This window comes from Amblyomma mixtum, chromosome 3 (assembly GCF_055824585.1).
Source record: "Amblyomma mixtum isolate Tamu chromosome 3, ASM5582458v1, whole genome shotgun sequence".
NCBI lineage: Eukaryota > Metazoa > Arthropoda > Arachnida > Ixodida > Ixodidae > Amblyomma > Amblyomma mixtum.
Genome location: NC_143014.1, coordinates 22,312,444 through 22,339,660, shown reverse-complemented (window position 1 = coordinate 22,339,660; position 27,217 = coordinate 22,312,444). Strand labels below are relative to the sequence as shown.

At 44.1% G+C, this 27,217-nt stretch overlaps 1 protein-coding gene across 8 annotated transcripts in view; it reads left to right on the top strand.

Annotated features, from left to right (window-relative positions):
- LOC149349418 (uncharacterized) overlaps nt 1-26,439 on the top strand; it is a 44,175-nt gene extending 17,736 nt beyond the window's left edge. Inside the window, exons 7-10 of one of the 8 annotated variants that reach the window (XR_016290069.1) lie at nt 5,383-5,805; nt 7,030-7,117; nt 24,884-24,923; nt 25,810-26,439. Coding sequence is in view for 1 of the 8 variants with exons in the window: in XM_089578347.1 (XP_089434473.1) it covers nt 5,383-5,472 (90 nt within the window). In the remaining 7 variants the exon portion in view is untranslated. The other 7 variants (XR_016290068.1, XR_016290066.1, XR_016290067.1 and 4 more) reach the window with 7 other exon arrangements.
- Nucleotides 26,440-27,217: the final 778 nt, after the last annotated feature.

The following is a 27,217-nucleotide window of genomic DNA, read 5'->3' as shown; positions in this document are numbered from 1 at the left end:
TTTAGGGACCCATGTACTGTACGATGTCAGTGCACGTTAAAGAACCCCAGGTGGTCGAAATTTCCATATCCCTTCGCTGCGGCGTCCCTCATAGCCTGAGTGGCTTTCGGACGCTAAATCCCCATAAACCATAAACATTAGGAGAGCCCTTTGTCCTGCCTGTGGGTTTAATCTCGCTTCCCGTGATTACATTAGATAAATTGGCATTGGTGATGAAAAAGTTGAAGACACACATAACTGGCTCCCTAGGTCAGTGGACCCCTCAGTCACTCTTTCAGGTATGTGGTGGTGGTGTCCACCTGCAAGAAACTGTGCTTTCGCACAATATTTCGTGATTAGCAATGCTGAACCACCAGCCAGGATACAATGAGAAATCATATTTTAGAATTTTTTGCTTGCGTTGTTCTTTCATTTGACTTCATTAACAAATCCATGCAAGAATTTTCGGCATTTTCTTGCTTCAGTAAATAAAGCAAAAAATATGGCATTTTGAAGGAGTGGAGGCACCAAATATTTTGTAGTCTGTTTTTGCCCTGGAATGATGCATATGACATTAGTTAAAGGTGCACTGAAGAGGAATCTGAACTCGTCTTTTTGCCGCGGGAACTTGATCTGCACGTTCTGAGCATTCTTAGCAACTTCGATTTATTGCCCTGTGTGGCTGATTGGCTGATCTTCCTAATTAAATCGAATTAACGTCCGGCTCCCGCCTTTTTTTTTTTAATTCTCCCTCGTACGGCGGGCTGAGTCGACCAACGCATGGAGTGCCTTTCAACCAGTTCCGTGGAGGCTTGCCGCTCTGCCATCGGCGGAGTAATACGTAGTAGTCCGTAGAAGCAAATAGTCCGCTTGTATTTTTTATTTCTGTGGGCTTATTTTGCGGCTATATTATCTGCGAATGAAACTATGTATTCACGGAAACCTAAAAAACAAAATAAAGCAAAAGCAAAGCCTCCACGGAGCTGGCTGCAAGGCACTCCACGCGTTGGTTGACTCCGCCCACTGTACGAGGGAGAATTAAAAAAAAAGGCGGGAGCCGGACGTTAATTCGATTTAATTAGGAAAATCAGCCACACAGGGCAATAAATCGAAGTTTCTAAGATTGCTCAGAACGTGCAGATCGAGTTCCCGCGGCAAAAAGATGAGTTCAGATTCCTCTTCAGTGCACCTTTAACAAGGATCACCGCTTCAAATTTGTCAGCGCACAATAAATAATTTGTAATTGAATTTTTTTCTCTTCTGCAGTCGTTGTTTTAATTTAAATTACCAGAAGATGGTTGCGACGTCACAAGTGGGTGTGAGGCCACGTGCGGCATAGAAAACCTGCGACATAATTTTATGCTAAACTGCTTCAGAAGCTGGAAATGGCAGCGAGTGAACCAAGAGCTATTAAGTTGCAGTTTTTGTGTGCCTCATCTGATTTTGCGCTCACTTGGGACATAAAAACAGTCTTTCGACTGTTGAAACTGAAATTCTGTGGTAAAATAAATTCAGTTATGAGTTCAGTCTTTCGAAAGCAAAATTGCGCCATGAAAATTTTGGCGCTTATACATAAATGTCAATAACGTTTCAGCCACAATAATTTTTTCCTGCTTTCACCTGTTACTTTAGCTGATGCTAAAAATGATTATTAAAAAAGTTTTGCAAAAAGTGACTTTTTTCTGAGATTCAAACCTAAATTAAGGGTGAAAGCCCTCCAGATAAAAATATGTGAAATGGCTCATTATATGCACCAAATTCGTTACTTGTAATCTAGAATTTTTAATTCAAGTAAATTTTGTTTGAGGAGAGAAAAGAATTTTTCAAGTCGAGAGCCAGCCTCACTGGTAGCTGCTGCCGAATTGCTTCACTACAGAATACGTACTCTCTTGCTCTATGTGAATCCAATGCACAAGATGTGATAGCAGCTCAGTTCTTGAAGCAGTGCAAGCCCAATGGGACTGGAAGTTGTTGGAGTTACCGTAAAAACCGGAATATAGGTTGGACCCCTCAACTAACCAACTCTAAGAATGAAAAAAATCTTTTTCAAGCACCGAAAGACACGCTTACCTTGAAGCAAATGCAAATCAACCGGTTGCACAATGGTGACAGTATTTATTTTCATTTAGATGCTGCTCTTATGTACACCCTGCCGATTCTTTAAAACTATCGCGCGACCATCAACCTGCGTGCTTGTCAGCGCCTTACTAACGGCGCTCAGTGGCAAAACAAGCGAGATACACACATGTGTACACATGCGCTTAACTCTCACTTCTTTCACCGCTACGTGATAAAGGTGCTGACAAACACGCGAGGCAATGGTCGTGCAATACTGTTAAAGAATTGGCCGGGTGTACAGTACAGAGAAGGGCACAAAGTGCGCAAGCGTTCCTCCAAGTCACCAGAGTCATCCGAACTCGAGTCGGATGACAATTGCTGCTCGCTGCCCACGTCCCATAGAGCACCGTCCTCTGTGCTGTCTAGCGCATTGCTTATGCTGCATTTTCTAAAAGACTTGCACACCATCTCTGCTGGGAGAGATCTCCAAGCCAACAACAGCCAGCCACAAACCAAAATAACTTTGTGACACAACATTGCCACGTCGCCATACCGCACTGCTGCTGATGGCGATGGTGATGGAGGCTGTTGACTTCAATCGTCCATTGTTACAAGAATTCCATAGTTTTTCTGCCAATGACCGGTATATAACACGGGGGTCGACTTTTTGCCATGGTTTTCTGAAAAAAAGTTTGGCCTATATTCCGGTTTTTACGGTAGCTATCAATGCAAACAACAAAGTAAACTGAATGTATTTGCAAGTTGGGTGCTCTCTGACATGGGGCATTGATTTACCATACAGCAGGAACCTCAGTTCTTTCCCCTCGGACACATTGCGAGCTGTTATGAGTGCAATAGTACATGCCGCCGCCTATTTTTCTGGCACTAATATGCACTGTGGCTCTCCGCCAAGCGAATATGTGCTGTGCCTCTTGATGTCTGTATAAAAAACTTTATTGACCTAAAGTGCGGTGAGGCGAAAGCCTTAAGCGCCGTGTTGCTGCTTATGTCACTGACGTGTGGTTAAGATGTTAAGCTTCGCCTCTAAGAGCGGACGCGACAGCGTCTTGCAACGCTGCCAGGGAGTCCGTAGAACGCCATCGCCCGTTCGGCTATACATCTTGCTTGTTGGTAAATTGGTTTTTGAGGAAAGGAAATGTACCTGTCTCTCATATCTCGGTGGACACCCAAACCTCGCCGTAATGGGAAGGGAGGAGATGGGAGTGAACGAAGACACCGTATTCACTAGACGTGCCTTTGTTCATTCCAAACCATCGAGCTGGCATGGCGGAGTGGTAGCGTGCTCGTCTCGCACTCCGGAGACTGGGGTTCGATTCCCGAGCTCGGCCAATTTCTTACTCGGTCTTCTTTATTTATGTGGTCTGACTAGAAAGGGTAATTAGGCTAATTGGTTAAGCAAGCAATTAACTAAACTCAGTCCCACTTACTTGGAGCATCACTATACGATCCCTTCAATTGGTTGCATGGTTAGAAGATTAAGTACAATTAGCCCCGTTTGAAATTCGTGCACTGTGACGTCACGACTGTTTTGACCAATTGAAAAGCGTGACATTTCTGTCGACAACCTCTGCTTACAACGATGAGGCATTAAAGGCTTCCGCCTTAATACGTCATAAGCATTTTGGGGGGGCTCGTTGTAGTCGGGCAGGCTAAGGCAACAATCGATGTCAGCTGTGACTAAACCTGTCCAACACAAAGAAAAGAGAATTACTCTGGCATATCTCTCCAGTTTCACACCAGAACGAAAACAGTGGTTGAACAAGCCCACGGACACTCACAACAGCAGGTAATAGGCTGTAAACTGGAAATTACTTGACATTTGTCTCCTCTGGCTTCCATTTTCTCATCTACTTATGTTCAGCTTTTAAACGCTTGAATGTTTAGTGTTTTGAGCATGATGTGATGGCAACACATAAAGTGTTGAAAGCATAGCTGGTCCGAAGTGGATGAACTATCGCACTCCTTTCACAGGCCAGATTTTCAGCTTTCACAGGCCAGATTTAAAGCTGCCAGAATTTTGTCATGTAAACCTTTCAACATAACCAATATTTTGAGCTGTGCACATTAAGGTAACAGGGTTTTCTGTACTTGCGACAACATGCTTGTTTATGAACATGGGATGGTGTGTTTTGAGTATGAATCAAAACAAGAATGTTAGTTTACTCTCAGCCATTTAGTAATAACAGGAAAGCACTTGCACAACCAAGGAAAGCATGGCCAAGCTGGCAAGTTCATTTGCACTCAACAGTATGCTTGTTATCATTCTGTTTTTCTTGGAAATGTGGACGATGACCCCCCAGTGTAATAAGTCTTGCAAATTCATGAGAATGTGACTGCTTTTCATCAAAGCCAATTTTGCTGTTGCATACACGCAGAGCTAAGGAAAGGAAATAGGTGGAAGGCAACTGCATATTTTTGGCTGATGCCTTTGCCATGTATGTGATTGACCTCAGCAGGTCGGCACAAGGAAATGTAGATGATGTATACTCTTACTCACAGTAACTGGTATATATTCCGAATGCTATGGGCTCAGCAAGCTTGAATCTTCATGGCATGGTTCGCCTTGTGTCTGTTCCAAAGGTGTCATGCTGGAAATTAGTTGGCAAAGCAGTTCAAAAGTGGCTTCAGTCAAGAGTAATAACATACAAGGGTGCTTAGCCTGTTTGTGAGCACAAAACAAGGGTTTATTCTGAAAATATTGCTGTAAAAATTTGGTAAGCTAGGTATTGACAAAAAAAAAAGAATAGTCACTTGGAAAAAAGTGGTTAAACCTTATGCGCAAGAATATTCAGTAAAAAGAACCAAGATTTTTGTTTCCATACACAAGCTGAAAAAAGTGCAAGCAATATTTGAAAAATGTTGAACCAGGAATGTTGAACCATAGGACTGATGATTTTTATCAAAGCCACCAATTACACTTGATGATTATAAAGGGCCATACATTGGTCAGCCCCCATGAAAAGTGCAAATATAGATCAGAAAACACATATCTATAAATAAGTTTATATGAGTGCTGTGATCCGAATTTCCCTCTGGTGATATGCACATTATAATACATTTTACACAGCTGTGTGAATATAGTATACAAATGGCTTTTCATTTTACAATTATTGTGCAAAAGGTATGTTTAAGGCACATTCCTGCATTTATCAAACAAACAGTCAGCAAGTTTTGCAGCTGCCTCATTTCAGAAGAATCGTCCCCCAGAGCCCTCCTTGGATGCTGCAAGAGTGTGCCTTGCCAGTCAGGTTGTTTCTTTTTTTGAAAAACAGCATTCCCCCTGCACTGTGAGTGATGTGTTCTCTCATGACTCTTGTCTTGCAGGACATGCCGCCCAGCTATGAGGAAGCGGTGAAAGATGCTGCACAAATCCTGCCACCGCCGTCATACATGGAGCACAAGCCTGATGAGTAGGCTTCTCGGGGGCTGTCCTTTAGCTCATGCTGCTGGGATGTGTCCTTTGCGCTTGCCAGGCAGCACTTGCTGTGAAGACCAAGTCAGCGGTTGTGCGACATCGCCTAACAGCATGCGTGCTCCTGTGTCGTAAGGGTAGCCCATGGAGCTCTTGAGAGACGACTCTGTGTCTCATCAACTTTACCATGGAACATCACTACTGGGCCTTCAGTGCAGTAACCTTGGCTGCTGTTCACCGCTGTGTGTGGGGATCTTGAACTGTGGTGGCCACAAGTGTTGGCATTTCTGTCCCTGGCACTTATTTGACGTAGCTTCTGGCAGCCAGCTCACATCGTAAGGCATAATGCTTGTATGCGTGGGCCTTTCTGCTGCTGCACTTCATTTGTTTCCTAACATCACAAAACATCTATACAGTGTCGAAGCTTGTTATCAGACTGCATCTTTTCTTAAATTTTTGCGTGCATATTCCTGTCCTTCTGTCAGTTGTTTTCACATGTATCAGAGCTTTCTTTCAGCTTGTGCATTGTTTTGGGCACTTGTTCAGCAGAGCTGTGCATGTGGCCTCTGTGCATTGTCTAGGCTGCTTTCATTACTCAGCAGAAAAGGAACAGGAGCACCATGAAGCACTAACATTGGTACTGCGTTGTTGACGAGTGGCTGTCATTGTTTTTGAATGAGACTCTCTGCCTGTGTTTTGCAGTGCCTTGGTTGAAACCAAGAATAGCTGACACAGAGTGACCCTTTAAGCTCTCATTATGCTGCCTGTGACAGTTGCAGTGAACCATCGAAAGGTAGCGGCCAAGAAATTTCTGTGCTGATAAACTTCATCGAGACAGTTTTCCATTCTGGAGCTTAGCCAAAGTTAATATAGATGCCATACTTCACCATGCTTGGGGTTCAAGCAGTACTGCTGAAGGCTTTTTCAGAAGATATCGGAGCATCCTCAGCAAGGAGTGTACTTAGTAGAAAGTAGAGTGGAAGTACATTCTGCTTTGTTGTTTCAAGAGAAGGGAGTATTTTTAGTGAATACTATCAATGCGGAATAGTGTTTTCAGCCAGTTTAAGAGCTAGAGTATATGACCTGGTGACTGATGTATCCATTTAGGAAACACAGTACAGTTAATTGTGACACTGCATGCTCACAGTAGCCATGTAGAAGGTCATAAAAGAACAGTAAAGGTACATTGTGACATCACTGCAACTGATCACTCTGGGTAGCTTGGATTGATATTTAGTGCTTCAACTACTTGGGATAGCCTACTGCATCAAAGTGCATTTCTCTGTGCGTTATACATATGTATTTATTGCTCCCGTATGCTTCTGTGCTGTTTAAATGGCTATGGCCTTTAACATGGTTGCATGGACAAGGTCAGGACTTTGCAATTGGAGAACAATAAAGGGACATGGGTGGACAGGAAGTATGGCTCAGCATTAATTTGCAAGATAATTTGAAAAGGTGTATCCATATATTACTGTATCATCATAGCAGGAGTAGAAGAATGCACAGGTTGGCTTGCGTACCGTGTCAATGAGTGTGTGGTGGTATTTTCTTATCAGTGAAGGAGTGCGGACATGCCTGGTGAGATTGATGTCGAGTGGTCACCCACCAGCTTGCACACATGGTTGAAGAAGTGTGCACACCGAGGTGAGCGGAGTTCCATTTTGTTCCTTGCACCCTGCAGTGGCCCAGCTTAAATTGGAGCATTAGCTGCACATAGTGATCCTATGTATCTATCTTGATCATGCATGTAACGCCATGCAGTCTCTTCCTTGGCTACCTTGTGCTACTTTTGGTCAAGCACTTTAGTGAGCAGTCTGGCAGCAGGTGCTGTTGCTGCTGAGGTGTTTTAACAAGTATTCTTGGGGCACATGGTGAAACATTTGCTGCATCCAGAAGTGTACGCTTCTAGAAAGTTCTGGTGTAAGGTTTGGCATATTTCTGACACTTTCATCTTGCAGCAGCAGCGTGCACTATTGGTGCACATCACTCCATCAATTGTTGGATAGTCTGCAGAAGCCAGATGGAATGTCCCTTTCTCCATTCCTGCACTCGTCCATGTGCGTATAGTAGCTCTTGCTGTATCATATGCAGTAACCTTGCAAGTGAAACTCTTCAAGGATATTGTGGCTGTATGAAAGGAAAAAATGAGGTTTGAACATTTAGCTTTAATTTGTTATTATTAGTTGTTATACACTGCACAGAGACAACCCCATAGCTCCTCCCTTTTGAATTAACTAAGGCTGAGTGTTTGGATGGAAAGCACTGCTATGTAAATGGGCAGACTTAAGCTTCTCCACATGTATGTACTTGTTAATATAAAGAGTATCAAATGTTTTCAGTACCTCTGGGGGGTTCCGGACAGGCTGGGAAAAAGAAGTTCAGCTTTTTGAACCATGGCATGTGCCCTTGATCAAAAGGACATTTTGCCATTGTGTGCACCAAATGTCAAGAGCATTTATTCCAGCGAATTCTAGTCAATGTCATCTTCACTGTGAACGAGGTTCCCATGTTGCAGCGACAACGTTGGTTTGTGTCCGGTTGTACTGTAAATTTGTTTCTGGAGTAGCATCACCCTAAAGACCTCACTCACCTCTTTGATGGGTTTGATTTTGTTCCTGCTTAGAACGATGCATTTACAAACTGATGAAAAGCAGTCAGTTAAGATGAGCAGTAGATGACAGGAAAAGAGAAATGTGTTAGGCTTCACATAAATAATTTGTTCAAAGCCATGTTGATGAATGCTGAATAATGGACCCCTTCTTGAGAAAGAGAGCAGCTAGCAATATTTAGATGCTTTAACAATACCCAAGTTTGTGAAATCGGCCTGTAGTTTCTGCCACAGTGTGTGCTACCAGGCTTTCAGTAAAGAGGATGTGGAGATCGTCATCCGAAAAAAAATAAATGCAGTTCTTCATCTGATTGATTCCCTTAAACCAACTAGCTCATCTGGATGTACATGCAGACATGCTAAAAATGTCTTGTTTATGAGGTTTTACACCTGCGGTGGATTATTTTCACTGAAAACCTTAAAATGATCTAAACTGGCAACATGGGTTGTGTATTAGGTTTATTGGCATATGTTATAACAGGGCAAAAGCAGCACAAGCATGGTACAAATAGAGTGCAAACCTCCTACTCCGTTTCTTGATGCTTAGTGTTTGTGCTGCCTTTTCATTGTGATGTACATTGGATGTGTGGGTGCTCCATGCCAGTAAGCAGAAGTCTCTGTATGTTGACTGTCTGAACCAAGGATAAGCATGAGCGCACTGTAGACAGGGCACGTGGAGGGTAAACTGCTTGTAGTAGGGTCTGTCCACAAGAGATCGAACACGCGTGTCCAATCGATATTTTTAACTTGAACACAAAATATATATATAATAATGGAAGTGCACCCGGAAGAACATATCCGAGCTTCCTTTCATAAAAAAAAAAAATTCCCTTTCCTGAAAAAAAAAAATAGCAAAGCCAGCTTCATTAATGGGTCGGTTTTCCACAATTTGCAAAACCTCAACTTTGGACCACTATAAAAAGAAATTGTTTGTAGCCAGCTGTCCAGATATTTTTCTATTGACACTCCACATACAGTATAATGAGGCAGTGTGTATAATTTTGCCTCCCAGGATAGGTGTCGAGTAAAGAAAAAAAAGGTAAACACAACACATTTTGAAAAATGTTCAAGCTATGGAGGGGTATATCTCTGCGAACTTGAAACCTAGAATCCTTAAACTTTGAGCTGTGATTATGTGTTCTGCTGGCAATATCCATACTCATTTTAGAGTGCCTGGTAGGATTACTTCATGCATGAAAATGCACTCGATTTCGAGCAAAATGCATGCATTGCCAAATTTTGAAAAATATTTACAAAAAAGGCCATCTTCAATTTCTTTCAAACTTTCAGAAATGATGCTTCAGAACATGCCCAATGGCATGCTTAAAAAATATGTTGCATTATTTTTGTATTTCCATACTTGCAGACTTACTTATTTTTATATTTCAAGGTTTTACATACAAGCCGGTTTTCCACGCATGAACAGCCTGCTTGCATGTAAATGCTAGGCATGTGCGATAGTGGTTTTCTGGTTCAAAGCGAGTAGTAATTTCCTTTCAATAATTTGAAGCAAATATTTCGATTACTTCTGGCACACAAAAAGGTTGAATGGTGCAGTAGGCATTTTAAAAATCATGTATTTTTCAAACACACAGGGCCATTACATGAACAAAAAACTAAGACTGCACTGAAGGTTTGCTCGTTGAAGTTGTGTCGACATTCTGCAAAAATGGCCGTCGGAAACTAGGGGAGCAGACCTGCACGTGGTACTGATGTGGGGCCTCCAACTGCTATTTTTAATTGCGACTGCATCGTTTCGCTGCCAGTGTCTCCATGACACCTACTAGGCGTATGAAACGTGCGCCCAGCGCCACTTTGCTTGGGGCATCGGAAAGGGGCACCCATCTCCACATGTCTCATGCTAGCTCCCAGTCGTGCTCGCGCCTGTTTAGTGAATTTCACGCCGAGGTGAGTGGCAGCTGCACTCAGTTCAGACTTGTTCCGCGGAAGGGAGCCCCGCGTCCTCCGATTCGAGAAATTTAACATAGCGCAATCCACTTCCACTTTGAGCCATCACGCATGAGGTGCCGGCTAGCTGTTTGCACGCCTGCCCCATCGGGAGCAGTCAGTGCGTGCACATTGGTAGCATGTGGAAGCGGATTGCGTTATGCTAGCGCTCAATAGTGATGAATCACCATCATCATCAGCCTGACTACGCCCGCTGCAGGGCAAATGCCTCTCCCATGTCTTTCCAATTAACCCTGTCCTTTGCCAGTCACAGCCACCACATCCCCGCAAACCTCTTAATCTCATCCGCCCCCTGCTACGCTTGTCTTCCCTTGGAATCCACTCCATCTTGCCTTCGCATTACATGCCCTGCCCCAATCCCACTTCTTCCTCTTGATTTCTTACTGGGATGTCATTAACTCGCGTGTGTTCCCCTACCCACTCTGTCTGCTTCCGGTCTCGTTCGTATGTTGATGCATGTGGCCGCAAACACCTGGAAGGTACAGATCTGAGCACCGCGCTTCCACCTGCTCGTGTCTGTTGCTGGGAGCACACGCAGACCGCCTCCGACATACACACGGGAGCGCAGGCAAGCGGCACATGGAGTCGGGGCTTCGGTTGCGTGCGCGCCGCGGTGCCATATCGGAGGAGGCACACTGAACTGAAACCACCCGCAGCAAGTGTTCCAGAAGCGTTATTAAAGTAAAAGCTTTACTGGCTTAGTCATGCCAAGGTAATTGGTGCCGCAATTTCACCTTCAAGTGGAGGTGCGGCAGCCACATATATACATGACATACCTTCTCTAATTCCCTCCTTTATCTCTTCTCTTAAGGCATGGTTCAGGTGTCCACCAAGATGTGAGACAGATACTGCGCCATTTCCTTTCCTCAATAAGCAGTTTTCAATTTCCTCTTTCTTCCTTTCTTCTTTCACTCCCTCCTTTATCCCTTTCCTTACAGCGCGGTTCGGGTGTCCACCAAGATGTGACAGCTACTGTGCCATTTAATTTCCTCAAAAACCAAACAAAACAAGTGGGCCGCCAGTGTTCATTGGGTTCATTGGCACTGGCGTTGACAGCGTTGCAGAGTCTGTAGATTTTAATGAAAGGAAAGACACCTCAATCTCATGCTCATGTATGTGGCGTTGGTGTCCACCTGCAAAAACCTGCTTTCGCTCAATATTCCATGCTTAGCAATGCTAAACCGCCAGCTGTTGCTTGCTCGAGATGAATACTTCGAGATTTCGAATACCAAACATTCGAATCGAACTGAATGCCAAATACTTTACTATTAGACTGAATATTCAAAATTATCGAATACACGCACATGCCTAGAAATGCACTAGTTTTCTTTTTCTTTTCTTATGCTTCGCAACTTTGCACTTGAGCACTGCAGAGGAGCCATAATGACGGGTGACTGGTGCTGCATTCTAGCTCTCTCATGTCATATGCCCTCAGGTTTGGTTCGCTTTGGTTTTTATGGGGTTTAACGTCCCAAAGTGACTCAGGCCATGAGGGACACTGTAGTGGAGGGCTCTGGACAGTTTCGACCACCTGGGGTTCTTTAACATGCACTGACATCGCACAGTACACGTCCTGTAGCATTTTGCCTCCATTGAAATGTGACCGCCACGGCCGGGATCGAACCTGCGTTTTTTGGGTCAGGAGCCGAGCACCATAACCACTGAGCCACTGCAGTGGCACTTCAGGTTTGGCCCACTGGTATGTTTGCACACATGCAGTTGGTTACCAAATGTATTATATGATCACAATTTGTTCAAATTTTGAATGTAGTAGCCGGGAAATCGTTTTATCTGGGAACCTATTAACTGGAAGGAAAATTGTGTAACTCTAACAGGCATTTTTATTGTGCATGATTTTGGGCGCATGAAATGGAAACATATCAACAAGGTATCACTATATCTACTTCCTCACCCTGTTTGGTGTTCTGTCATTTAGGTAGACCAAAAATTTTCTGCAGAATTTTCTGCAGTATGGCACTTTATTCAAAACATAATCTAACTGTCAACAAAGCCAGGAAGTGGCTTGGGAAAATATATTAGTAGCAGGGGCAACAAAACCATAATGCTGTGTTTCTCACCGCATAAATTGTAAAACGGAGAGCTGAGCTAGTTGGTACATACTGCTGGGAAAAAAATAGCGCTGAGACGAGGGACAAACAAAGAAGAAGATAACAGGACCGGCGCTGATTTTATTTTTTCCTGCGGCTGTGGCCCTTTGAAGAAAGCATCCCGCCGCACAACACCTGAACCTCAACCGGGCACAGCGCACGACTCGCATGCCACGAGGCTAACCGTGCCTTGAAAGCACACAGAGCGATTAGTGAAGCCAATGCAGGCTGGTTGCCAAGTGGAGCAGGATTAACACATGGAACAGGTCTCAATGTACAAGAAATAAACTTCAATAAAACGGAGAGTTGAGCTAGTTGGTACATACTGCTGGGAAAAAAACACCGCTGAGACGAGGGACAAACAAAGAAGAAGATAACAGGACCAGCGCCCGTCCTGCTGTCTTCTTCTTTCTTTGTCCCTCGTCTCAGCGGTGTTTTTTTCCCAGCATAAATTGTGTTATCTCTTTTCAAGGTTTCAGTTTGTGATTTGCATAAAACTTGCAGACTTCATAAAAATAGCTCAGCAATAGGGCTGCGGCCCTATTAAACACCAGAGAGTGTGGTCATTAAGGTGAACGTATGCATGAACACTTTATAAGGTAAGAAATAAGAAGTTGCATCTCAGTTTTTACTTAGAGGCATCCTCATGAATATGTTTCATACATTTCATTTCCCACGTAATATCAGATGTTTCAGCGAAGGTGAACCAGAATTTTTATAAATAGGCCTTTTGAGGTGTGAAGGCGGCTTCTCCGGCACAATAATACCTGTGTCAGCAGACATCAGGAAACATGTAATTAATGCTAACTGGTTAGCCGCTTAACTAGTTCTCATAATTAACTGGTTTCAATTAGAGACTTGTAGCCGGTCGTTAGTAATAGCCATATAAGTTTTTAGATTTTCGAAAATGCGATTATCCTCAGCGCTATGACTCAACAAAATTTGGCTACATTGTGCCAAAATACATGCGCTTTCGAAAAGCATGCAGGCAAAGCGACCTTTTCCAGTGCGCATAACTAGTTAAGAAAGCCAAATTTTGTCGAGCCACAGCAGTGAGGGTAATCACGTTTTCGAAATTCTAGAAACTGATATGGCGACTACTAACGACCAGCTATAAGGCTCTAATTGCAACCAGTAGCCCAACTGTTATAGTTAAAAAGTTAATTATCAGAAATTAGTTAAGCAGCTAACTGGTTAGCACTATTTACTTGTTTTCTGATGCCCGCCAATGCAGGCACTATTATTGTGCCACAGAAGCCGCCTTGATACCTAAAAAAGCCTATTTTAAGAAATGTTGGTTCACCTATGCTGAAACACCTGGTATTTACAAGGGGTTGGACACTTTGGTTGAAACCGAAATAAACCGATAAAAGTACGCTGATTTCAGTTTTCGAAATTCGGTTTTAACCAAAAAAGGTCAGCATTCATGCAAGGCATAGATAGCTGGCTGTTGAAGGTGAGTTGCACTCAGTGAAAGCTGACATTAAGTAAGCAGGAAGCCAGGGTCATGATACGACGATGATGTGGCTGTATAAGCAGTGCAGTTGTGCAATTTAAGATATTGCTCTGCTATTTTATGTGTCTTTGATGACCGGTAAGCACCAACTACTTGCAACCTGCAAGCTAAACGCTGTTCACTATCATCACCTGCTTAGAGCAGTTAGTCGGTTATGTAGGTTAATCAACTGTATGCAGGACACTAACATGAAAGTCTACATGGGCATCACGAAAAAGTGTGTTCTGGCTACCGCGACAATCTGGCGACAGTTCCATCGCTGCCATCAACGCGCAGACCAAGTGATGTCCTGCCATTGCGGTCCACCCCGGCATGACAACCAAACATTAACATGTCAGCCTAGTTCTTAGAAGTAAACTTGAACACATTTTTGTCTGCTGGTTGTCTCATTTAACTTGACTTACTCTTTTAATAATGATAACAATTTCTTCTGCAAGCATAGCTTCAAGTAATACAATTTACACGCTAATTGCAGGTAAATAAATTGTTCCTGATGACAAAACACTGAGAGAGACTTTGACTGACCTTTGAACACACAGGATTGCTGCTATAAATCACCGGAAAAAGTTAGTACAGTCAAACCCACTTATAACAATACCGGTTATAACCATCAAGCGGATATAACAGTGGTCAGTTGCGACACCATCAACTTTACCATGTATTCTAGGGTAAAATAAACCGCTTATAGCAATGCTGTCATAGCACATTATCGGTTATAACAATTAAATCTGGTCACTGAGTGTCATCTATAAAAGAGACAAAAACATGGAAGCGCTTCAACCTTACCAGCAAAACCACACTTACAACACAAGCGCGTGAGTGTGGAGCCGAACGGCGGACTCAGCTGGCGCTGTGACACTGCAAAAGCGAAAGACCACGCACTCGTAGACACCGGCACCGGCGCGCCGAGTATGCTGCTTGTCACAGCGAGCAGGCAGGAGAAATGACGGATGCGTTCCCCTTTGCAATAGGCCCATGCAGAGAAGAAAGTAGGGAGCATGGTAGGGAGCAATGGTGGAGCAGTCCATTATTAAAGGGACACTGAGGAGAAATTGAGGTTGGCTTGTATCGACAGAATACCAGCTCCTGATTACAAAAACGCCACTCATACTGACAACAAAGCTCTTGTAACGTAGAAAAGAGCAAGAACCGAAATACAGGTATCGCCGCCACAGGCCAAACTCGCAAGTACAAGCGTGATGACGTCATAGGACAAAACAGTGTTGCTAGAACCAATGGTTCTAACAACACTAGGACACGAAAAGCCACGAATCACTGAGGCGCAGCCAATGCATGCGCAAATCTCCTTGACGTCGCCAGATGGCGCCACGTACCCAGCAGCTACGCGCGCGCCTGCAGCATCGAGACCAATCAGCGCCTGCTCACCGGCGGTAGGCGGGCTCCCGGTATTCCGCTAACGGTAACAAGGTACACAGTATGCTAAAGGTGTCTGTTTGCGAGAACTTCGTTGACGACTTCTAGAGCGGGATTCATCGTAACGCTGGCAAAACGCCGGTGCAAACGTAAACGAAGCGACGGTAGCGACGGCCGCAATAGCCGATAGATGCCTTCAACGTGCGGCCGGCGGTAGCTTTCTTTTCGGCTGCTGCTAGGCCGCACTGCTGGCCGCCAGAAATCACGGAGTCTGCTTTACGTCATGTGCACGTCATGTTTCACGTCACTTAGTCCTGTGTCGTCATAAGAGAATTCCAAGTTTGAATCAGAGCGGCGGGAAAAACTTTTTCAAATACGAATCGAAATTTCTTAGAAATGAATGTATCTTTCGCTGCCGGCCAAGTGGCAAGAAAGCCATGAAATGCCGAACTATTGGATTTTGCTTTTAAAAAAATATTAATAGAGCTCTCCTCACTGTTCCTTTAACGTTTCTGAGGGGCGCGCCGCGCTCGCAGAAAAAAAACGCTCTGGCGTGTTTTTTTTTTTTTTTTGCATTCTGAGCTACGGCTGTCACCGGCAGCGCATGCGTTGTTCCATCATCCCTTCTTCACTAACTTGGCCGCGGTCCCCGCTTTGCAGATTTCAGATGTCCCAAAGGCAAGGGTCACTGCGTCAGGCGAGCTGCTGCGTTGCTGCATTGACCACGTGCACTATGCGTATTCCCAATTAGTCAGTGCGGTGCACGTGTGTTGCCAGCGTGGTTCTTGAAGCGAAAGCTTCACTACGCTACGCTACGCTAGGTAGAGCCAAGGTCACCGTGCTTCCGGATTTCACCTTCATTTGACCTTCAGACAAAGCAAAGCAAAGGAAAGGCACATAACTGGCCCCCTGGGACAGTGGACACCTCAGTCGTGCTTAAGCTACGTGGCGGTAGTGACAGACGTTATGGCAAAAACGCGGCCATCAGCGTTCATTGGCTATGGTGTTGACAATGTTTTAGACTCTGATGATTTAACTGAAGGAGAGGAAGTGCGCATAACTGGCTCCCTGGGTCAGTGGATGCTTGAATCACGCTTTGAGGTACGTGGGGTGGATGCAGGCTGCATGCGTTAGTGCTGACAGTGGTGTGGCAGGCATGCGGCACTGCAGCGATAGGCTGCAGTGTTCACTGGGTGAGTAAACTCTCACGATCAACCGTTAACTGCCACCTGCCAGGGTGGCAGAGTGGGTGCGCAGCCTATCCAGTGTCTGGAACGCATTCAACGTTACAGACGTGAAGCCGTGTATAGTTGCTTGATACGCCATAGCTTTCGTTCTCTAACCAGGTTCAGCAGTTGTTAAACCACAGCTTATTTTTTCTCTTGTCAGCTGTCATCGTACCCTTGGTTCTGCACGCACTTTGGATTTCCCCGTAAGAATTACTTCCGGAAAGCGGGCCTAATGCCAGTGTCGCTGAGGTGTGTGAAGCTCCCGCCGGTGCAGTGATGACAGTTCTTTGGTCATCGATGAACGGTGATGATTGCGGCGTGTCAAGTCTACCAATTCTTGCACGCTGATGATGCAGCCATGACAAATGAAGACCTCACCGACGAGGCAATCATGGCAGCTGTCACCAGCGCGGACAACAATAAACAGGAACCTTTGCAAGTTGTAATATTATAGCAAAAGCTCGTCATTTGACCTACATTAATTTGTATATCCGGATAATTCGAACTGCCAGCACATTCCTATCTGATGGCCATGTAAGTCTATGGCGTCGTATGCTCGCTAATTCGGACATTACAGGTCTTGCACCAGTTAATTCGAACATACTCCCGAAGGAAGCCTGCATCCAGGTATGACTGGCGTGACATGCGATGGACCAGATAGCCCTGTTCAAACCAGAATTCTATGCTGCAGAGTCATCCGTGCACCTGAGATGTGCGTACAACACCAGGCATGACGACAAACACACAGCTCCGTCTCAAAATCAGTCAAACAGCGTAGTTTTGGTATCGCTTTTTCTGAGCTTTGCGCAAGCCTGTAGCAGCCAGCTAACTGAGTGCTGCTGCGCACCATTTCGGGCGCTGATTGGCGCGATTGCAATCATCCACGTGGTTCTTTCTCCAGTTCTTCCAGTGCGCCGAAACTACGCGCTCGTCACGTGCCGTTCGCTGCTTCTGCAGTGAAGCCTCCTCACACGTGACGCTGCCACCTGTGAAGGGTTGACACAGTAACGATGGAGCTCCAGCGCTTGCGTGTCGCACCGTGAACAGTGTCAGGGAGGTCCTTGCCACTTTTGAGCAGTTCTACTTCTACGCTCCCATCAGTATGCATGCAATAAAGCGTCTATGAAAATATGGAAAAAAAAAACTTTGCGCCATTCTCATCTGAAAAGCAAGCAACCATTGTCCAGTCGTTCACCAAACAAATATACCATGATGGAATCGATTCTTGTTAGTTTTTCAGCATCATTTGATAGTTTAAACATATTTCCGGACCCCTGAAGTTCAAATTAATGAGCTTTTACAGGCATTAGAACACTCAAATCCCTTTAGGTCCTTCCTATCAATGCATGCTCTAAAGTTTGTTTCTTTTTTTGGCACAACCCGGTTATAACAATTATCGGTTATAACAATTATCGGTTATAACAATGGTATTTCCATGGCACTTCAATATTGTGTATTTCATTTGTCCAAAATAATATGCACCTAAAAAAAAAAACGAAACTTGAGCTCTGAAATAGAAACTGACAAAAGTACGCCAAATTTTCAAAAAATAAAAACCGAGAAGTCCAACCTTTGCATATAATCGTCTGATGCCTAGCTGCTTTAAAGATGATGGTGAAAGGGACAGTGGGCTGACTTTTAGCGACTATTTTTTTCCGTGGCAGTGGAAATCTCCTTGGGCTCATACACGAATACTTGGTTGTGGTGATGAGCAACAGGGGAGAAGGGTGTCAAACAAAATTCAGTACGGGAACCTCACTTTCTCGTGGTAGGTGGTGCGTGCAAACTGTGACATTAGGGACACCATGGTTGCTGCACCGCCATTAAAAGAGATGCATAGGTTTTATTAAAGCTATAATTGAGAGCATGGTTTAAAGGTGGTATCAATAAAATGCCAGCAAACGCATTCGCCGGCAGCCTGCCTTGTCAAAACATTTGAAGAGATGGTGAGAGAGCAGAATTAAGCTGTGCAAGAAACAGTGACTAGTTGCAAGAGAAAAAAATTGTTCCATGAAGTTTTTTTCAGTAAAAATAACACTGTATTGTTCTCAGTCCTATTCATAAAGTGTGTATCAACTCCAGGTGATGTGGCCCAACTACTTGGAGCGCTGCAAACCGGCGGATGTGTTCAAACTTTCCTTGACAATTTAAAATAAAAATTAATTTAAAATAAGAAATAGAAAATCAGTGACTCAGGTGGAGCAATTGCTGACAGGCCACTGTAAGGCCACATTCTCACAGCCGGTTTTTCCCTTGCTCCGTCGCCTCCGTCACGCCGGGAGCCGACGGAGGGGGCTGGTTTTGGACCGTTTTCCCCCCCAAATCGGGTGGCCGGTGCTGCCGGGTCCTGCTCTACGTTTCCGTCGAGCGGCGGCGACGGAGCCCCGCCCCACGAAAAACGTACCAGTCATAGCGCGAGCTCGCCTCACGTCACACGCGGCTTGCTTGCTGCGACCAAGAGATGGCGCTGGCGAGCGGCGGCGGCGATGCGCGGTTGCGCTGGCAGGGAGAAAATAAAAAAAGCTTGCTCATTTTTGTACGCTCCATCGGGAGCACGGTGGTCGGGAGATGCACGCGTCTTGCGCCCCGAAAAGCGCCCGCTGTCGAGGAACAGAGAGCGGATGACAGTTTTATTTCATATGGCAATATACGAGGTGTTTGAGCCAAAACGGGTCTCTAAATGAGCATTGTGTTTGCACTAGGCGTGGGATATACGATAAGTGATTTGTTTTTTTCGGGAGGGTAACGAAGTGGAGGACGAAAAGACTGTTGCCAGGTTTAAAGCGAAGTGAAGGGGATAGCTGATGCAAAGGGGAACCATCCAGGTGAAGAAAGGGGCGAGAGAGGTAACTGCGGAGATAACGAAAAGAGCAGAAAAAACAAAATTCCGTTCACCCGTTGCTAGCTCTTGAGGCCTTATTGTTTTTATTAGCCGTTTAAATTGTTTTGCTAGCTTAATTCTTGAATGGTTGTATAAAGACCAATCTCTCAAGCCATTGGTAACAGAGTTCATTACCACCCCAAATATGTTCAATTTCGTGCATATGGGCCTGAATACTGTGACTGCAGCACTCATTTCTGCAGCGGCTTTAAAAGCAGCTTGCTGTACTCATATATATTTGTCTTGGTGCTCTACGCGTGGTGTTTCGCCGAAAAAAAGTGGGGATTTGCTTAGAGTTAATAAACTAACTTCAAACTTTTTCCACCGCTTGCGAGATTGCATCGTTTTTTTTTTCTGCGATAAGAGCCAAGCGAACCAACGCGCAAGCAGACGACAGACGACTTTCACCGCTACTTCGGTGTGTCGTTCGGACACCGCCGAGCAGCGTTTTTTTTTTTTTTTTCGCGTGGAAGGAAAAAAAAGGCACTGACGTAGAGCCACGTGGGAGCAGTGAGCGCCTGCCCAAACTGGTTTGCCGGTGTCCGGCGCCTCTTTCGATTAGAACACAAATCCGTTCCGTTGCGGCCGCGGTTCCCGCCTCCGTCGCCGCTGCGCCGGAGAGGAGACCGGCTGTGAGAATCAGGCCTAAGGCTAATACCGCGTGTACATTTACACCACCACCAGGTGAGCGCAAGCACCATGTGTGCAGGTGCCCACAAAAGTTTTCGTAACACGGAATCATAAAAAAGTGCTGAATCTCCTCACTGCCTAAATGTACAGCCAGGCATTGAGGGATGCACTGTGCAGGCCGGGTAGGAAAGTGCAAAGCACACCCTTGGGATCATGGCTGCATGCTTAACCAAGTGAATAAGCTTTATTTGTACTTTTCATGTTCCAAAAACTTTTGTAGCCATCTGTACCTCCATACAGGCTTTGTGCTGACAATACACGATTCCACTGTGCTGAGAGAGAGACCACGCACACTTCTGCGGTATGCCTGTAGTATGGCTGAATTTAAAAAAACCTGTATGTCTGCTTTTTTGAAGGATGCATGCAGCCGTTCAGGAGGGCAGCTCGCTTGAAGTTTAACAGTTATGCTCAGGCATGCTGGAGGCTACCTCTTTGCAGAAACAAAATTAGTTTTGAAACCATCATTGTTTCTGCCTTATTATGATGAAGCCAACTGGATCATTTAGGGGTGCACGCAAAATAAGAGAACAGCAGGCCACTTTGAAGGTTACATCGGTGTTTTTCTACTATTTGTGCATCATGCTTCAACTTCTGGTGCTCATCAGTTGCATAGCCAGCTCTTCCCAGCTTTCCGCAAGGCACAGCATGCGGCAGCCTCTTGGGCTGTCCACTTATCCTGAAAACTTGAGACTTTGGGCAGCAAATGCGAGGGCACTCTGCATCTGTGCAGCCTTCCACATGCATCTGCCTCTACATTTGAACTTGCAAAGCCATCGCTCCAGATGGTGTGTGTAGGCTGTAGGCCACCTATTTATTGTTATTGTAATCTTTAATCTCACAGAATATATTATTGTTGTTGCTTCACTCTGACAGTAATTTTTCTTTTCCAGTTGTGGCTTAGATTTTTGCTGTAAATTTGTGTATATTTTAATTGCTGACGCTGCTTGCTTGGCTCTCTTTATTTAAGAAAGCCTATTTTGCTGGAAAAATATCAAGATGTATTAGTCAGGTACATAGCTGGCAACCCAGCTGTTGTATCACTCACTCACACTTCACTGGCAGTCCTGGTTACCGCTGGTTACCACAGTTGCTCTGTAGCATCATTTCTGTCCTTGCACTGGTGTTCAGAGGAGCTGCCACTGGTACAGTGCGCATTACAGCAAGCATCTTGCCAGGCTGCCAGCACTGCCATTACAGCAAGCAGCCTGCAAGCACTGCCAGGCTGCACTAAGCACTGAAAGCAGCAATGGTATCACCAATTGCATATGTGAGGTGAAGGAGCTTGTTTTCATGCTCACAACTGCCTTGCATTGCTGCTACTATATAACACTAGAAACCTGCTAGCTTGACCAATAGGCTTCTACAGAACTCATTCATGCTGCACAGGTGACAGGGCTGCCAGCAGAAACAGTACCTGATGCTATTACAGTCTGATCTGGGAGAGGAGAGCAAGTGCTGCAGAACAGTGGCCCAGAGAGGATGTGCCAGCATTGCAAGGAATGTATGCACATGCAGCATACGTAAAATTGCACTGTTGATGAGATGAATTTCTATTGGTGCCAAACATGTACAGCCTTCGTCAGAAGTTTAGAGCCCAGGGGGTTTCCTTCCAAGCAGTGTAGTGGGGCTTGTGCAGCATTGGTGGGATTCCTGCCAATAGGAGGGGCAGCACCAGAATCTTCTTACCTTCAGGCGATTTGGGACGCTGAGGATGGATGCGTAACGAGCCACACGGCATGGCTCGGAAGCAAACCCCTTGGGCTCTAAACTTTTGACAAAGGGTGAATACTACTGCATTTTCGAAAGACGGCGTCAACGGTGAGAAAAAAAAAAAAAGGAAGTTTTCTAGCATTGTCAGGATGCCTTGCACTGTTGTCGAGCTTTCTATATGTGCCCTACAATAGCATCTTGATGTGCATTCTCTTTGGATTCCAAGAAGGCCGGCTATGTGACGTTTCACAGCCCAGGTGAAAACAGGTGACCAGATGAACTGGCTTATTAGCCCACTCCCAACTGGTTCTTGTTGGTCAAAATTGGAAACTGGCCCATGGCAGGGTTTAAACGAGTACTAGATCATATTTTTACCTGGGACTGCTTTCCACCCTGTACCGTGTGATGCCCAGTTGCCTAGTGCCTGTCAGGGAGAAACATGGCAGAAGTGTTCTGGTCATTGGTGCACACATTCAAAGCACTGTTCTTTTGAGGCTGCTGGTTCCTGAAGCTGTGCATACTGCATCGTCATTGCAATGTCTTTGGAGTTCTGTCCTTCTCTCCCCATGCAGAAAAAGTTCAGTGCGAGTGCTGTGTGCGCTTTTTCTTGAGAACAGTGTTACTGTAAGCTGATAATTTGGTGTTGCTCCCTTTTTTCATATTTTGCCTGGCTTCTTTCTTTGTGTGTAAAAGAGTGTTTACTACAAACCAGTGGTGTATAGTTCTTTTCTTGAAGCTGCATTGTAGTTGCTGTGTACCTGACTATTAAGCATGCAACCAGTTTGCCTGAAATATTAGCGAATACATGTTGCTGTAGTGGTTTTTAATATCTGCAATAAGCTACATAGAGTATAAAACTGTTCTCTGCCTGTTGCATAGATTTATGCATTTGTGCTTTTGTCAAGAACACAGTAGTGGAATCCTTGTATAGTGAAGTTTCTTGGCCCAGCAAAAATCTTTGCTATATCAGTTGTTGGTGATGGCATGGCTCTGAGGATGCTGTTTGGTAACTTGGCTGCTTGCTAAACAGATAGTGTTAATTTATTTATAAAAGAAACACTTAGAAATACCTTCCATTGTGCTCTTATCGTCCCATTTTGTGGCAATGATTTATTTTCAATTATCACATTTTATGTTGTCACTTTTTCGGTTTCGTCTTAAGTCCTGTGGCAGTACCACATTGGTATGAATATAACACGCTCACGGATATACGCGAGAGGGGATTTGATTTTATGTGTAAACCAAATCTTTGCGTGAACATGGTGTCGTCTTCCGCAGCCTCAGTGTCATTTAAGAGGCAATGGTTAAGAAATGCGCTCGACACAATCAAGAGCGGCAAAACCACCCACGCAGTGCCGCTGCTACCTTGTGCTTTACGTTGCCCAGTGCTGCGAAAGTTTGCCCTATTTTTTCTTTTCCCTTCTCCTCACTGCACTTTTACTGTCTTTCCTTTCTTAGTTGCCCATGCCACCTTTCTTTCCACATTCATAGTCAGCTTTTCATTTTTTTTTTTTCTCCCCACGTGCTTCGCCTCATGGCTGCAAGGTTTTTTAAAAGTTGGCTGCCCCTTGTAGCTCACAAGCATGGTAGTTAAGCTGTCTCAAAAAGTGCTGTTTTGGCGTTCAAAGTTCGTAATCATTTGCCTCCGACTGTTGGCCTTGCGATAGTGGCATTACCTGTCCATGGCTCTGAGATGTTCTAGACTGCGCGCTACCTGCATCATCATCCTCTGGGAAGTACGTCACCATGACAGATGCTCTTACTATAGCTACTTCTGCATTAAAGATTTCTTTCATATAAGTAAAAAAAAAAAAAAATAGTGCAGTGTATGAAACGCAAAATGGGACTGCAGTTTCACTTTACTATATCCAAGTTGACTATAGGGTATTTTGCTGTATGCTGGAGGCTACGCCTGTCATGTCTGATGCCTTTGTAATTTGTATCTAGGATAGTAATTCGATAAGCGCTACTTATTTTAGACGAGCACACAGACAGACAGGACAGGATGGGTGCTGTCTGTCATGTCTGTCTGTTCACTGGTCTGAAAAAAGTAGCGCTGAACTACTATTCTAAAAATAGGGCATCACCAGCTTGCCCCGAAACCTCTTTTATTAATCATAATATGTAGTTGACAGGCAGAATGGTGCAATCGTGCACTAGAGTGCACTACAAAAACGGCCATTGCTTAGGATTAGGATGAATACCCTCATGACCTGTTTATCATGATGCAATTTTTATTGGTATCAGAGCAAACACTGTGCAAAGTGAATGCAGTGGCATAAAGTTTGTTCATTACAAGGCAGTTATACATGTTTTTACTTCTGTTTTATGTACTTATGAGGAGTGATGCGGTGAAACAACTCTTGCAACTTTAGAAATACCGCTTCGTATTTGCTTTGTTGGCTGGATAATAATAACAGTCTTTAAATGCCGTAATATTGCAACAAAATTTTCAAAAAGTAGATGCAGCATGTTGCATAACTGGTCAAGCAAGTGCACAAGGATACCATATAAACTCTTGTGTCACGTTGCATCTGTTGAATATTTCTCAGTGCACTTACCTTGTCTTGTGTAACTAGAAAATGACATTTTTTTTAACTCGATTGGGACAATTCATTATATCTTTTAGAAAGTGTTAGAGGTGTTTGTTCTGCACAGAGTCGCTGCTATCAGGAGCCACATAAGGTTAAAATTTCTTTAAATTTGGCTCAGCCCCTATCTCTAATGGGACAACAGAAGGAGACAATCCATTTGGGATGAACACATGCCTGTTGCTTCTAACCTTCACTGAAGTGACAGAAAATTTATCAACTTAGCAGCTGTCTAAGAACAGTCAGCTTCAAAATTGAGGCTGATGACAGGCTATGTTTTGCACACAAGAGTACAGCCAAACCTTTATTGATAGTAAGTCGGACGTGTTAGTAAGTCACTTGCTACAAAAACTAAGTGATCTTTCTTTCCAACTTCACTTCCTGATATGTTGCGTAATAACACTCATCAATTCTGGAAGATTATTAATTCATGCCCAAGAAAATCCATAAGACTGCTCGATCAAAATCATGTCCCTATTCCTGGTACTGAAGTTGCAACAACGCTAAATTCAGCATTTTTGTTCATTTTTCACCAAAGAACCTGAAGGCAGTCTTCCTTGTTTTTCTACCCTTCAATATCCTGACATGCCAAACATAACGTTTGAACCTCGTGGCATTTATAAATTAATCAAATCACTGAAGCTAACCTCATCTGCTGGAATTGACATCAACACAAAAGTACTTAAAAACACTAAAGAAATTACCAGTGTCATGTTGTCATACATTTTTCAACAGTCAATTTCCTTTGGAGTGGTGCTGCTGGATTGGAAAACAGGTAAGGTTATTCCAGTTCCCAAAAAAGGATCGTCATCGTCATGTCTTGACTACTGGCCAATTTCCATTACTAGTGTTTGTTTTAAATTTATGGAGCATGTCATATTTAGCCAAGTCATGAGATTTCTTGTTTCTAACAACTTCTTTCATTCTAGTCAGCATGGAGTCCTTAGGAATTTATATTGCGAAACACAACTTGCACTTTTTACAAACGGCATCAGCTCCCACCTAGACCTTAACGTACCCGTAGATTCATTTTTTTTAGACTTTAAGAAAACATTTGATAAGGTAACACGTAATCGACTTTTCTTGAATTTTTTTGTATTAATCTGCCTCCACCACCACTATTCCTACGTTGCACGCAAATATATTTTTAGGTAGCTCAGTAGTATCCTCTGTGACATGTTATAAATACCTAGTACTTACTTTAACAGAATCTTTCGTGGCCCTCTCACATAGTGACAATATCTAATGAGGCTAACTGGACTTGCGGCTTTCTCCAGTGAAATCTGCCTTTCCTTCCGTAAAAACCCTTGCTTACAAATTTTGTAAGGCCCAAGCTAGAACATGCATGCTCAGTTTGGGACTCTCGTCCGACTAATCTTTCTTATTCTGTTGAATCTGTCCGAAACCGTGCAGCTCGATTTATCTTTCATGACTACTCTTTCTATAGTTGTGTCACAGCACTAAAACCTAATGCAAACCTTGCCAATCTAGAAACACAACGTAAAATAACCAGGCTCATTCTCTATCTTAAGTTCTATTATTTTCCGATTGGTAGCACTGTTCTATCTCACCACCATTCATCCCACACCATTCATTCCAAGCCTGTACACCCTCTGCACATGCGCACATCATCACTAGTTCATCATTTTTTCTGCAAACAGCAAAAGACTGGAATGATCTGCCTGAAGAAGCGGTACACCACTCCAGTGCGAGGAATTTCAAAACCGCCATTGAAAACTTTCTTCTGTGAAGCCGCCCATCCTACATGTAAAACCCCTCTACAGGGGCATTTCAGGATTAAATAAATAACAGGTTGAGCCCTCCCTGCTGTGAAGGATATTTCTGGCAAAAAAAAAAAAAAGGTTGGCTTGGTGTATATCTGAATGACTACAATAGTTCAGCTTGGCCACTGGTACTTGTATGTAAAGCAGAGTCAGCAGCATTTTGCAGTGAGGTCATTTTTTCAGCTGCAAACTGCTTGTAATGTTTTTCCATTGTGTGGAGTGGATTGTGTGAAAACTGGCAGAAAAAAGTATTGAAGCAGCTGACTGTGAGTATCTTCAATATGGCTGTCAAACCACCATAACAGTGGCTTGGAGTGACCTTGTGTGCTCTCATGTGAAATATTTTGGCTTAATTTGCCACTATTGCTGACTAACTGTTTGTGCTTTCTACCTTTTTGGTAATGTTTGATTGCCTTCAGAGCCTAAAAGAGTATTTTTTGTTCAAAAAAGTATAGTGAGTCTGGCATGATTAGAATGTTGCCATGATATGGTGACCTGTACTGAAAAACTAGCATTTAATAAAAACAGTGCATTCAAAATGGATTGAGTGCTGTCCCTTTTTGCTTGATACTTGTATCCACTCCTACTTGGGCCAAATCATTGGCCTTTAGTATTTTGGAATTATAAACATAAAAAAGTGGGTACATCTCACTGCGCTGTGGTAAATGACAGCGCACAGACAGGCAGAGCAAGAAGGGGCGAGTGGACCTATTTCAATGACGTCCTGCACAAGCGCACAGCTTCCTCGTGTGCTATTTTCAAAAGGTCTGTTCGTTCAGATAAGCATTGCTTGGGCGATGCTGCTACAAACTGCGGGACGATGTAACCAAGTGCAACGCTAGTATGTTTGAGGCCCAGGCAGTTGCTCACATTGTTCCCGCAAGCTCCAGCCTCGAGCGAGAAGCTGCTCTCAGGATCATGTCCAATTGAGTCGGTGATTATAGGCGGTGATGTGGTCCCCGTAGAGCATTGAAGCCGGCGCTATAGGCTCTGCGAGGAAGGGATGCTCTGAGGCATTCTTGATGGGAGAACAAAGAAGCGTTTATGTACATTATTTACAACAAGGCAAGATAACCGCTGGTCCTTAAGGGTAGCGGAGTGGATTCCAATAGAAAGCAAACGTATCAGGGGACGGCAGAAAGTTATAGGTGGGCGGATGAGATTAAGATTTGGTTTTTGGTTTTGTGGGGTTTAACGTCCCATGATGATGATGATTTACAACTCAGACAATGCAAAGACGTCCTGAGTATGACCTCGGGATGCCCAACGTTACTAGAACCTACTC